This window comes from Amblyomma maculatum, unplaced genomic scaffold, assembly GCF_055883805.1.
Source record: "Amblyomma maculatum isolate TAMU_Amacu unplaced genomic scaffold, ASM5588380v1 scaffold_17, whole genome shotgun sequence".
Taxonomy (NCBI): Eukaryota; Metazoa; Arthropoda; class Arachnida; order Ixodida; family Ixodidae; genus Amblyomma; species Amblyomma maculatum.
Genome location: NW_028146742.1, coordinates 381,563 through 394,774, shown reverse-complemented (window position 1 = coordinate 394,774; position 13,212 = coordinate 381,563). Strand labels below are relative to the sequence as shown.

At 48.0% G+C, this 13,212-nt stretch overlaps 1 protein-coding gene across 1 annotated transcript in view; it reads right to left on the bottom strand.

Moving 5' to 3' along the window:
- Nucleotides 1–13,212, bottom strand: part of LOC146171878 (uncharacterized) — a 141,328-nt gene that overhangs the window by 51,429 nt on the left and 76,687 nt on the right. The window contains exon 3 of the mRNA XM_084586267.1: nucleotides 11,117–11,193. Coding sequence (XP_084442393.1) covers nucleotides 11,117–11,193 — 77 coding nt within the window. The remainder of the gene's footprint in view (nucleotides 1–11,116; nucleotides 11,194–13,212) is intronic.

Here is a 13,212-nt window from a genome sequence, read left to right as displayed (position 1 = left end):
GCACATTCTCAATATTTGCCACGCGGGAGGATGGACACGTCCGCGGGCAAAGTTAAGTATGGCTGTTTTGGAGTCGCTAAGTATGTAAGCCGCATCTGTTTGGGCGATTGCTAAGGCTATAGCCACTCCCTCTGCTTCTTCCGAGTTACAGGCAGGGTCTATGAAGTGAGTGAGTGGGGGGGCTGCTGGATTGTAGGCCACAGCTACCGAACGGTCTGAACCACATGCGTACTCCGGCACAGTAGTCGGGCGTCCCTTACGGCGCGGTTGCGGTGTCGACAGAAAACAAGCGAGACAGCTACCGCGCCTTTCCCTTCCTATAAAAAATAAATCAGTTTTGTTTCTCGGCGGCCATAGCACGTCATTTAACTTCCTGGCGACGTCTTTTCGCTACATATTCTTCCCGTTCAGGGAAGATTCAGTCTTCTGGGCCTCTCTGGCGGCCGCTCTGGGAAAGCATCTTGTCGTGACGGTATATCGAGCGCTGCTTGTCAAAGACAAGTAGCATTTCATTGAACCGATTAAAGTTTACCGGCGTTCTATAATTCGTCTACAGGAAAGGCAAGGCACACTCTGTCACTCGCAGAATCTCGCTATCGTTCTCAATGTAGACAAGGGAAATTATAAAGAGCGTTTCACGATCCGGGCGTGGCGCTCCAGATCGGCAGGCTATCACTGTGACCGGGATGCCAGACCTGCTTGAATTTATATTCGAGAGAGTAAGTTGTTTATTGCCATTAAAAAAACAGTTGTAACGGACGCCACTTCGTTTCGCCTCCATCGAAACGCAGCCGCCGAGGCCTAATTCCTCTTTTGGTTTCTTAATTTCTGACTTTAGTTTCTCAATCTCTGCTTTAAGTTGTTTGTAAGCCAACGCTTCGGGGGAGGAGGCAGCTACATCTGCCAGCTCACCTTTCCATCATTGCGCTGTTCCTTGTAATGGGGTCCTGTTGTCTTCCCAGCTGGACGACTGCCGGTGGGGTGCGACGCCTTGTCGCTAGTGCCAGGTCCCTTGTGTGCGACCGGGAGCCGGGTTGAACTGAGTTGCTGCTGTTGGACTCGGTCTGCTGGATAAGTCGGTCCCCGCTGCTCGATATACCTCTGCGGCTGGACTGGTCTCAAAACTTGGCCCTGGACTGGTGACTGTCTTGACCTGTATTAAATTTGGCTGGTTGTGATGTTCGGTACTTGTACTTGCATTGATTCGACCTTATGGGATGTGGGCCTTCGCACACCATACACTTATTTTCGTTGGCAGTCATGGGCTTCTTGAATATCGCCCTGACCACACTGCGGACATTGTCACTGCGCAAGGCAAAGGCAGACATCCGCCCGGTGTCCACGTTTCCCGCACAGTAAACAAGCTGGTGTTCTTTTCTTGTACAGGCACACGGGAAGCGCCTCACCGTAGTAAAAGATGTGTAGAGGGACCTTTCTTCCTTGGAAAGTGACGGCCACTATGTTGGAGGAACTTAGTTTTCGGTGGATACCGACCCTTCCCAGTCCGATAGGGCCAGGCGCAGGTTCATCAAAGATACATAGGTGGTCAAAATTACTCTGCTGCCCTCCACTAAGATTCCTCTTTTTCTCCTTGCACTTTCACTCCCAACGCTCTCGCTTTCTTTATGGCGGGGTTCAGGTGTCCACAGAAAAAAGTGTTGCAAACACTGCGCACTTTTCTTCTTGTCAGAATATTATTATATTATTTATGACAGTTATTATTATTAGGCAGCCATGTGTAGTGCGACGTCAGTACACATTGAAGACCCTAGGTGGCCAAAATTACTTCGTAGACATTCCCAATGGGGCCTCTTCGCACTTTCCGATTTTACTCTCACCCTCCTCCCTGACTGAATGGACTGAATGGCTGTTTTAGAAGCAGGTTGGCGAAACGAAGAGGCGTCCGTGTGCTGTGCGATGTCAGCGCACATTAAAGATAACCAGGTGGTCGAAATTACTCCGAAGCCCTCCACTACGGCCCCTCTTTCTCTCCTTCTCTTTCACTCCCACCTTCCTCTCTTCCCTTACGGCGCGGTTGAGGTGTCCACTGAAAACAAGTGAGACGATTACCGCGCCTTTCCTTTCCTGTAAATCAATTATTATTAAAAAAAGCAGGTGGTCATGGAGGCGAAACGAAGAGGTAAGGTCCTGGTGGCAGTTCCTGGCCCTACGGGGTTGGGACGGTGGGCCCATGCCGCAAGCGGCAGGGGCTAGCCAGCACCGAATTTTGATTTGTTGTGGGCCGTCATTGCACCCGCCAATGCTTCGGTAATGGTGGACGACGGCCGTTGTTGCGACGCGCGTCTTTCTCTCCCTCTTATTTTTTTTCTTCTCTATCTTCTCTTCTGTCCGCACGAGGCAGCGGAGGTGGCTCAGCTACAGGGCCAGTAGCAGCCCCGTGTATTTTCTTTTCCTTCTTCCTACAGCCACAACAACAACGAAGAGGTGTCCCTGTGCTGTTCGTGGTCAGCGCACGTTAAAGATCCCCAGGTGGTCGAAATTACTTCGTAGCCCTCCACTACGGCTCCTCATTCTCTCTTTCTACTTTCACTCCCACCTTCCTCCCTTCCCTTACGGCGCGGTTGAGGTGTTACAGAAAATAAGTGAGACAGTTACCGCGCCTTTCCCTTCCTAAGAATCATTTAAACACAGAAGCAGGTTGGTTTAGAGATTGGCAAGCTTTGCCTTCCTTTTCTAGTATGTCAGCATGGAATAGAAGATGACTGACAAGAGATTCAATATTTGTTTGGACAGAACGCATCAAAGCAAGCTCAGTTAATATGTTTTGTGAGAGCTCCATTCGTGCAAGTCTCTGATGTCGATTCAAGAGTTGGTGGTTCAGGGGTCAACTCAATGTCACCAGACAAAGCAAGTAAAAGAAAGAGCAGGGGTGCATTGATAGAAAAAGAACAAAGAATCGGGACAAACAGTTTGAGCCAACAATGAAGTGTGTCAGGAAGCCACGTCACCGAAAATAAGAAAGCATCATACCATGGAAAACATTTGTCGTGAGGAAGATAAACGACCTGCAGCAGAATCAGCATGTTTCAAATATTTCAAGTAGAGGTGGCGTGCCCCAACAGGCCTCTGTGTAGCGGCATATTATGCAGACTAGCGGATCATCCGCGCTGCTAGTAATGCTCGAGGAGAGGCTGTATATGCCAGGAAAAGGTTATTGGAAGGTGTCGTGGCTGTCCGTCGTGTAGGGATCAGACAACCAGCAGTCCGTGTCGCTGAAGGGTAAAGCCTGGTTGGAGTCTGCCGAAGGGACATTGTGAAGTCGCAGGGGAACATCAAGAGGAGGAAAACCTGCAGCAGAATTGGTATCTGTATGACCTTGCTCGTAGCGGTGGCGGGAGCCCTACTGATGGTACTGCTATCGAGTTGTTATAAGACGTGCGAGGTGATGGCGCTTTTCGTCATAGGCAGTGGCTTCAGAAATTGGTGCCAGCTCAGAGATGTCGGGACGGTAAGGTAGGATCGTGTCCAATATGCAGGAAGTTTCCTGGTCGTACGAGGGAAATAAGGGGAGAAACATGTAGTTACTTGCGTGACAAAATTTCGGCATAGGTTAAAAATCGCAACACACGATTCCAGCTGGAGTGGGTGGAAGAAACATACATAGCCATCATGTCTCCCTTAGCTCGATTAAATCGCCCTACCATTCCGTTTTTCCTGGGATGTAGGAAGACGTCGTACGATGAACAACATTGGGCTCCTGGAGAAGAGCTTCTACGTCATCAGACAAAAATGAAACCAGTGATGAAACCAGCGATGTCCCGCGAAGTGGCAGGTGGTAAAGCAGCAGTTTCAGCATACCTGGTCAGGCGATCGATGTTAACAATCATCCGCCTGTTGCCGGCGGAAGAGCAGGGAAGTGGCCCGTAAAGCGGCAATGACACGAGCGCTGGAATTCCTCTCTAAGCGGGGCCGACTGTGCGGACGTCATGCTTTCGAGAGGCTACTTGGCGCCGCAACTTCCGGTTTTTCTCCGCTGGCTGCCCTCGCAGGGTTGGTGGACATCTCAGCCGGCCGGTACAAACGCCATCTGTCTCGCCCATAGATCACGAGAGGAAAAAAGATGCGCGTGCGGGGTGCGAGCAGATAAGACCTACCCATCCGGCCCTTTCTTCTTCGGCGAACCCCTTCGATTTCAGACAAGTTTGTTTATTTTATATTGCATGCTTCTTTTCACTGAACTTGTTTCCCGTGGTGAAGAAACGTTAGTAGGTCAGAAACGGCTGTGTTGTGTAATTCTCTGTTCCGTTCCTGCTGCGTTCAGCTTAAAACAGTCGACGTCTCTGTGCAGCGACTCTTCATCGCTCCTGGGAATGTGCGAGTTCGGTAGGGCGGGGGGGGGGGGGGGTGAGTTTGCCCAGCACGTGACGTCGTGCACCTCCTTTCCACTGTCATCCTCGTCGTAATCCCAGTTTGAGTATCGCTTAAAGGTCGATTCCAACACGTGCGAATGGCCGAAATGTACACGGTCTTGCGCCTCTGACAGGGCACTAAAGAGCGGATGTATACTGGCGAAAAAGTGATACATGCCCTGCCAGTAGTAGCGATGACGCAGGCGACTAAATGTTTTCAGGAATCCAGCATGGACGCACTGTGGATCGTCGTGATAGCTAGCGCAAATGACGGAGCTCGTCATACGTCTGACGCAAATAGAAGACATCAGAAACGGTTTTGGGGTCTTGGGGGTATCTGAAATGCGTAATCTGAAATCCCCGTGAGGACATGCTTGATCTTTCTGTCATCGTTGCTGCCACGAAGAACAGCGTTCTGTGGCGAAAGATCGAGCTTATTGCAGCGCAATAATATTTGTTTATTTTATCCTTCACAGTTTAAAATGGACGAGCAATATAGCGGTATGTTTTTAACTAAATGAGATGAGCCGCGGCACTGCAATCACCATAATGTAATAGAATATTTGAATAATAAAAACTTGTAACAGTGACCTAAATACAAAAACATGCATTAGCAAAATTATTTATAAATATAGCAAACAAAATCAAGCTTTTTATTTTTGTATATAACATGCTACTTCTTGAGCAACCAACATGAACGAGTTGAAGCAAAAATGTCTACTGCAAAGTTAAAAAATTATGATTGAAACATTATTAGCGCCAACTATTTTAATCTTTGTTCTTTTTCTTATCATTGTGATTATAGCGCGCTTATCGATTCTGTATCCCGTGTTTGTTCATGCTCTTTGTCGCGAGACCACGCTTTATCATTTTCTTTGTCGCGAAAGATGCGTCGGGACGCAGGTTTTACGATTCCAGCTGCTCGGGTGTGTTTCTGCAATGTTACAGGGCATGCAAGTACCGCTTGCGGCTTTATCTAGATCTCTCCTTGCCGGCCTTAAATTCAATGCTGACAAGGGAAAGAGGCATTTTTTGTTCCATGACCACCGAGTACGATTGTTTCTATCGCCGCCAACGCATCGCTTAGTTCTTTTGCGGAAGCAAGGCAGCCCAGTACAAAGTTTCTTCAGTGGACTTGCAGATACTTCATTTGAATCATCGAACTTGTCCTCCCCACGTGACATCTGGTGGAGGTGCTAACTTTGATCCTTCAAGCGAAGACCCAAGCCTTTTCCTGTTGCCCTGGGGGACCACCCTACAGGTCACTCAGCCAGCCGCCGTCTTCAAGGGCTCCAACCCGAATACGGTCTGCTGCCAAACCCCGTTCGACCCCGGAAGGCATCAAGGTTGGAAATGGTCCAGTCGACAGCACCGATTGCCTTCGTGCAGCCCCGCGAACCCCCATCATCCAAGCACTGCCAATTGAAGATCCGGAAGACTGGATGGCTCTTTTCGACCGTGTGGAAGAGTTCAACGAATGAAACGACGAAGCGAAGGTATGGCAAGTCTATTTTGCTCTGAAAGATCTACCCGTATATGGTTCGAAAATCCCGAGCCAGCATTGAAGGATTGGGAGATATTCAAGAAAGAGTTTTCTGCTGCCTTTGCAAGTTCCGTTCGAAAAAAAAAGCCCAGACCATTCTTCAATCAAGACTTCAACTCCCAAATGAGCCTTTCCTGGTTTACGTTGAGGAGCTGTTTCGCCACGCTGACTCTAACATGACCAAAGGTGAGAGATTGAAAGTTTAATGCGAGGCGTTAGAGTCGTTTTTTGTAGTACTTGCCTGGTATTCGCAGAAAACAGTGGACAAATTCGAAAGTGAAGCGTCAACCATCTAGAAGGCGATGGAGACCCGGATTGCCACTATAATCGACCAGTGCACCCCGGTCAGCGCAAGCCCATACAGCGGTGCATCTACGAGTGCAAAAATCTTTCGGGCCTGCATCCGTGAGATCGACCAAGAAGAACTTCGCCGGTTGCTGTCATCATTCCAACAACCCCTGATGGTCACGATCGCTTTCGTCGTCCGTGAAGAAGTCCAGCAGGAGCTGGGTGTTCCTCCAGCTACAGCTCCGTCGGCTCGGGGGCCGAGCCTACCAGCGCCCCACAAGCCCCAGGAAGTGCGACTCCTGGAGGACTGTGAACAACCGGCCATTATGCTTCCACTGCGGTGAGGCCGGCCACATTCTACGTGACTGCTAGTACCGACGAATCGGCTTCCGCCGCTTTGCAGTCTGCGCCCTACGAGGCCGCCCTGGTGAACGACCGCAAGAAATCGAGAACTACCTTTGTAGTTGTGAGTCTGCGCCACCAAGTTGTTGGTCCAGGTCCCCATCGCCGTACAAGGCCCACTTTTCGTCACTAGGCCACAGCTACAATGACAGTGTGCGAGAAAGGTCCCCAAGCCCCGTAGGGGAAACTAAACGTAACAACCTTTGGGGTGAAGTTGCTATACGGCGAATAAACGAAGATCCTCCGCCGCCGACGAAGAGTAACGACGACGCCGCTATGATGTCGACATTACTTCTGAAGACGCCCTCGACACGCCCATACTTCAAAGTGAGGCCGTCGCTACGCGCGACGTGAGCATCCAAGACGACGCGACCAGACACCAACTTAACAAAGCCGCCCAACGAAGTGACGACAGTGTGCCCCAGCCGCAACCTCAGCACAAGATGAAGCAGAGATCGAACAGCGAAGCCAACATGCAATACGAGGACGTGAACGAGTGACATCAAAGCTGCTGTCGACGGTCGCACGGCTAGAGCTTTAGTGGACACTGGAGCTGAATATTATGTCATCAGTGGAGCGTTTGTCCCCAGCTCAGGAAGGTGACGACCACTTCGGATGGCCGGTAGTCTTAATAGCTTCGTCGTCCTACAGCGATTGTCGCGCCACTAGATTTTGGGCATAACATTTCTAAATGATCTTATAGCGATCATCGACATCCGATGCAAGCTGATCAAGCTGTCGGTGGACACAGCCATACCTACAACAACGACTTCACACGAAACGTGTTTCTCTAAAGGTCCTCGACGGAAACTTCACCGTGCCGCCTCGAACAAGCGTCATCGCCGGTGTGGACAACGCAGGTATCGAAACCATCGCAGGCGTCGTGGAAGCAAATACTCAGGCGTCGCCCATTTCCGTCAGGGACAAGCTCAAGTGCTAGTGGCGAACTTCACCGAATATTACTGGCCCCTGAACAGCGGCATAACAATCGGTTTCCTAGTCGAGCTAGCGGACACCCGAGCTATGTACCGCCTCCAAAGCCAACTTGAAGACTGTGCACCCAACAGAGCAAAGTAGCCCACCTTCGACATCCACACAGCTCTACCCCAAGACAGACAAGACCATATTTGCACTCTGCTTGGAAGCTGCAGCGAGTATTTTTCTTCAGCATGGAAGAGCGGCAAACTCCGTTAGCAAAGCACCGCATCATCATTTAAGAACGTGCAGTACCGCTACGTCAAAGCCCCTACCATGTATCACCCCAAGAACGTCAGACCATACGCGATCAAGTTGAGGAAATTCTTCGTGATGACTCGATCCAGCCATCCAGAAACGCGCGGCACTTTGTTTCTGCGTCGATTATCGCCGCCTAAACAGCCTAACGAAGAAGGATGTTTACCCTCTCTGTCGCATCGATGGCACACTGGACCGGCTTTGCAATGCAAGGTACCTCTCATCGATGAACCTGACGAACGGCTATTGAGAGATTGAGGTGGACAAGAGAGATCGCAGGAAGACCGCATTCATCACACCGGATGGCCTATTCGACTTCTAGGCGATGTAATTTGACCTCAGCTTCGCAAAAGCCACGTTTCAACGAATAGCGGACACAGTCCTGGCTGGCTTGACGTGGCAAATTTGTTTGGTGCACTTTGACGACGTTGTTGTCCTTTAGTCAAATTTTGAAGACCACCTAAAACGGCTGCAAATAGTGATGGATGCCATCAAGCCATCGGCAATAGCGTTAAAATCACAGGAGTGCCACTTCGCCTACGAGGAACTGCGGTTCGTATGTCCTATCGTTAGCAAGGATGGTGTTCGCTCAGATGCGGAGAAACCACCTGCAATCGCACAATTTCCACCGCCTGCCGAAAAGAAAGCTGTGCGCAGATTTTTTGGGCTGTGTGCTTATTATCGACGATTTGTCAAAACATTTTCGCGCCAAAAATTGGAATCGCCGTAAGGGGAAGCCTTCGAAGAATTTAAGCGCTGCTTGCAGTGCCCGCCTGTACTTGACCACTTTAATGAAAACATTGAGACCGAAGTTCATACCGACGCGATCAGTGTGGGATTAGGGGTCGTTCTCGTCTAGAAGAGGGCCGGACAGGAGAAAGTAATCACCTACGCTAACAGGTCCCTCACAAATACCGAAGTCAATTACAACCGAGAAGGAGTGCCTCGAGATCATCTGGGCCACCTCTAAGTTCATTCCATAACTATACGGCCGACCATTCAAGGTGGCAAGGGACCACCGCGTTCTCTGCTGACTGGCTAATTTGAAAGACCTCTCCGGTCGCCTTGCGCAAAGGAGCCTTCGACTTCAAGAATTTGATGTGACTGTAGTCTATATTTCGGGCCGCTAGCATTCCTATGCAAGCTGCTTATTCCGCGCTCCTGCCAACCCTGCCTTTTAAAAAAGTTGGAATGAATCTCATCAGCCTCTTATCATCTTTATCTGCGGGTAAAAACTTGATCGTTGTGGCCACCGACTACCTTACCCGCTACGCCGAAATAAAAGCACTGCCCAATGGCACTGCGGCAAAGTCTGCAACTCTTTTGTCGAACAAATTATCTTGCGACAGGGCGTCCCAGAAGTGCTCTTCACCAGAAGGGGAAAGGCATTTACGGCAGAGCTGACGCAAGCCATTCTGGAATACAGTGATACAAGCCATCGATGAACTACTGCGTACCATTCTCAGACAAACGGACTTACTGAGCGTATCAACAAAACGATTTCGGACATGATTGCAATGTACGTCAGCGTCGAATACAAGATAAGGGACGTTCTTCTACCCTACGTCATCTTCGCTTATAATACCGCTGTCCGGGAGACAACCAAGTTTACCCCGTCCAGCCTTGTGTGGGGCAGGGAGCCCACGACGACGCTCGATGCAAGGCTGCCACATGTAACCGACGGCAAGAACCTGGACGCCTCGTCTACCTTCAACGTGCAGAGGAAGTCCAAAGACTCGCCCGAATTCCCATTAAAGATCAGCAACGAACCCACACTCGACGTTGCAACTTACTACGACGCGACGCCTGTACAAGCCGGGAGATCAAGTCTCAGTTTGGACGCCGATTCGCCGGCGCGGACTGAGCGAAATGATTTTACGCCGATACTTCGGCCCGCACAAGGTGCTTTGCGGACCGTTCCCGAAGGCGCGACAGAATCTCAGCGGCGCCAAATTTTGCATGTTGTGCGCCTTAAGTTACATTACGCGCGCTAAAGGCTGTTCAAGTTTGCTTAGCAATGTTTATGTTAATGCATGTCTGTTTATTCTGAAGCATCGAGGCGCTGTTTCAAGCGGGGAGTAATGCCGAGAACTATTTAAATATTTACTTGTTCTTATTTGATAGCCACTGGTATGTGGCCTTAGCACTGTGATTCTAGCGCGCTTATCGATTCTGTATTCCGTGTTTGCTCGTGCTCTTTTTGTTGTGAGAAAATGATTTGTCATTTTCGTTGTCAAGATGTGTTGGGAAGTATCTCAAGATTCCAGCTGCTCGCTTGGGCTTCTACAATGTTCTAGGTATTGATAGTACCGTTTGCGGCTTTATCTAGATCTTTCTTCACCGCCTTTAAATTCAGTGCTGATAAGCGAAAGGGGAATTTTTTGTTCGACAACCGCCGACCTCGACTGTTGCTATCGCGTCCCGCCGGATGGTTTAGTTATTTTGCGGGCGCTAGTCAACCCAATAAAGTGTTTCTTCAGTGCACTCGCAGGCTCTTCATTTCTGTCACCGTCCTTGTTACCACTACGCGACAATATCAGCTGGAAGATTTTTTCACCTAATAAATATGCAGGCTTGTGTAGCTAATAAAAGGTATTTATGCGCATTCACCCGCGAAAACTTCGTGCTGGTGAACTTCGTGAAGAACTTGTTGACATTGATATGAAGCAGCTGTGTTGCACTGACGATGGCAAATCTCATGGACGTGAGAGAGAAACATTACTTCGAAATCACAGACAGATATCCCTTTCGAAAACTCTTAGATTTATTTTCTGTCTTCAAAACCGTTTTGCTTTTTATTTTAATCAAGACCTTACTTTTGTAGTTGCATCGGGACGCCTTATATTCCCACATTGCCCAAATCTTTTACCAGTAATTGCCCAGAATAATTTCGATGTGTACACTACCAATCCTTACTCTTTCCCCACCTCATGTGGATACCTGCCACGCCCCAAGAGGCCAGCTGTAACCGCATTAGCGCAGGGAGAGGGGAGCTTTAAGTTTTACAATACCGGCGCTGAGGTTTTAGTTTGAAGTTATGGAAAGGAACCACAACTATTAAAGAATTTTAGAGCATTATTGAAACGTCATTTTATTTTCATAGCGCACAAGTGTATGCTTCAGAAATACCGCTTTCTTTTTGCTGTAGTTAATCATATATCTGCTGCTATTCTGCATGCACAACGCGACTAACATTGTTCTATTATAGTTGCGAGGAGCTTTGTATTATTGTAGAGAGGTAGGCCATGAGTGCTTTTAAAAGTCACTAAAGCCATCTCACCTGTGAGGTCAGAAACAGTCATAGAGACCGGTGGTTGCGATGTGGAGTCAAACTGGCCCAAGTATTGATACTGAAGCCTATTAGAAGAAAAAATCGTTATGTTTGACACCTTCAGCAACTTCAAAGTCACAGTGTGACAAATGTACACTTCAATTAAGACAAACGTAGCAAAACAGTTTTAGGGATAAATTATTTCGTTATTGAGAGTAAAGACAACGGTCTTCAAGCGTGCTTTCTGGCCTTTGTGTCTGTGAGCGCTGTTATTTTTACAGAGACATCGAGGTGGATTTGTAGAGTACATTTAAAGAATAACTAAAACTATTTAGGCTTCGAACATTCATATTCTTGCTATGCACTCTCCGACGTAACAGCAAAAGAGTTCGCTGTCAGGAACACACTCGAAGGACAAACAGAGCTTGGCTTCAGCGTCGTCGTTGTTAACTGCCTCATTACATATACATCGCCTCCGGGACTGCACGCCTTAACAAGATATTTTGAACTTAGATTTGACACTTAGTGTAGCAGAGTAAGTTTCGTTTTAGTAGGGCTGTGCTCATTGCTGAAATCAATCTCTGTCTGATGCTTGTTACATTTCCTGTTTCCATTTTCATTACTACCATTACACAAAACTTTTTATAACAATTTATAACGCCGTCAAGCAACCGTCCATAACATACTTTTCAGCCTCGCTTGTTGGCCTAGAAACTGGTGAGCAGTAAAACTTGGGGCATTTCATTCTGAGCTCAGAGAGAACAACTTCCTGTCGTAGCACCTTTTGTAGATTCTCGTATGCGCACATGTATTTTGATAATCGCCTAAACAATAATAAATTTTGCATCTATCTCACAAACACGAAAAAAATAAAATAAGCAAAATAAAAGGAAAGAAAATAAAATAAATGAAACGACATCAGAAATAGACACGAAGCCCTAGGCATTGCGTGCCTTACTCCAAACCATGGGGTTCATGGGAGGTCTGTTTCTATCGCAACATGCCGCGTCAAAGGCTCTACCAGTACCCGAAGTAGCAATGCCTAACAGTTCATCCGTGCAAGATATTCTTTTAGGTCCACGAACATAGCGCTCCCTCAGTACACGATTTTTTTCAGGTGCTAACAACAGAGGAATGTCAGTGACTCTTTGCTGACGGCGCCAATAACGCCCATAATGCCGACGCAGGATTTTTTAGAACAGAGTGTTTAAGGCTATCACGTTAAACATCTAGTGACAAACTATACCACTACAAGTTTTAAAGTCCAACTATACTACTCAGACTCTAACTATACCACTTTATGGCGTAAGGATACACAGATCCATCAATGAGTGTCGCCCTATGTTTTAGCAATGTTCGCACCCTTTTCTTGACTGCCAATGGAGAAAGAGGTCAAGTGTATAAAAAGCATACCTTGCCGACCGCGGAGTGCATTGGGGCTATTGCAGATAAAGGGTCTACGTGCATAATTCTTTTCAGCGAAACGTAGGCTCAAATTCTCGCACTGTGACATGACGCGGCAGTGCTTAATGGCTCGCGTCTCTACCCTTCTCTTCCGCATCCTCGTTAGCGTAGGCGAAATTGGCTTCCCCTTTACTTATATTTTGCCTCTATTATCCTAAACAGCCTGACGATCATATCGCCAAGCGCTGCCCCATAAGTTGAAGGACCACTCTTCACAGATATAAACCACAGTTTAATCATTTCTTTTATCAGCACATTGTAGTCTAGGAGAAGCATGTCACACTTGTGAAGAAAACGTTCTCGAAAGTTTGATACCAGCCTTACAGTCCTATATTAAAGAGACGACTAAGTTGCTACCGTTTATTAACATATCGGTGTGGTGTATATCGGTGTGGTGGCCTCATGTAACCGCGCCAGCCAATCTGTATCTGCCGCTTGCAAAAAACTTCCTTTCAGGGGCATGCTCGTGATTACAAGAACAACAAAGCTGTGGCAGGAATTCAGTAAGAGCGAGGTATTTAACGCGAAAGGGTGAAGTTCATGATAGTCGCTGAACAATAATGGCAAGACTAGGATGCGGAATAGTTGAATACTCCGGCAGGCTCATACATGACATAATCAGTAGGGCGCATGTACAGTAG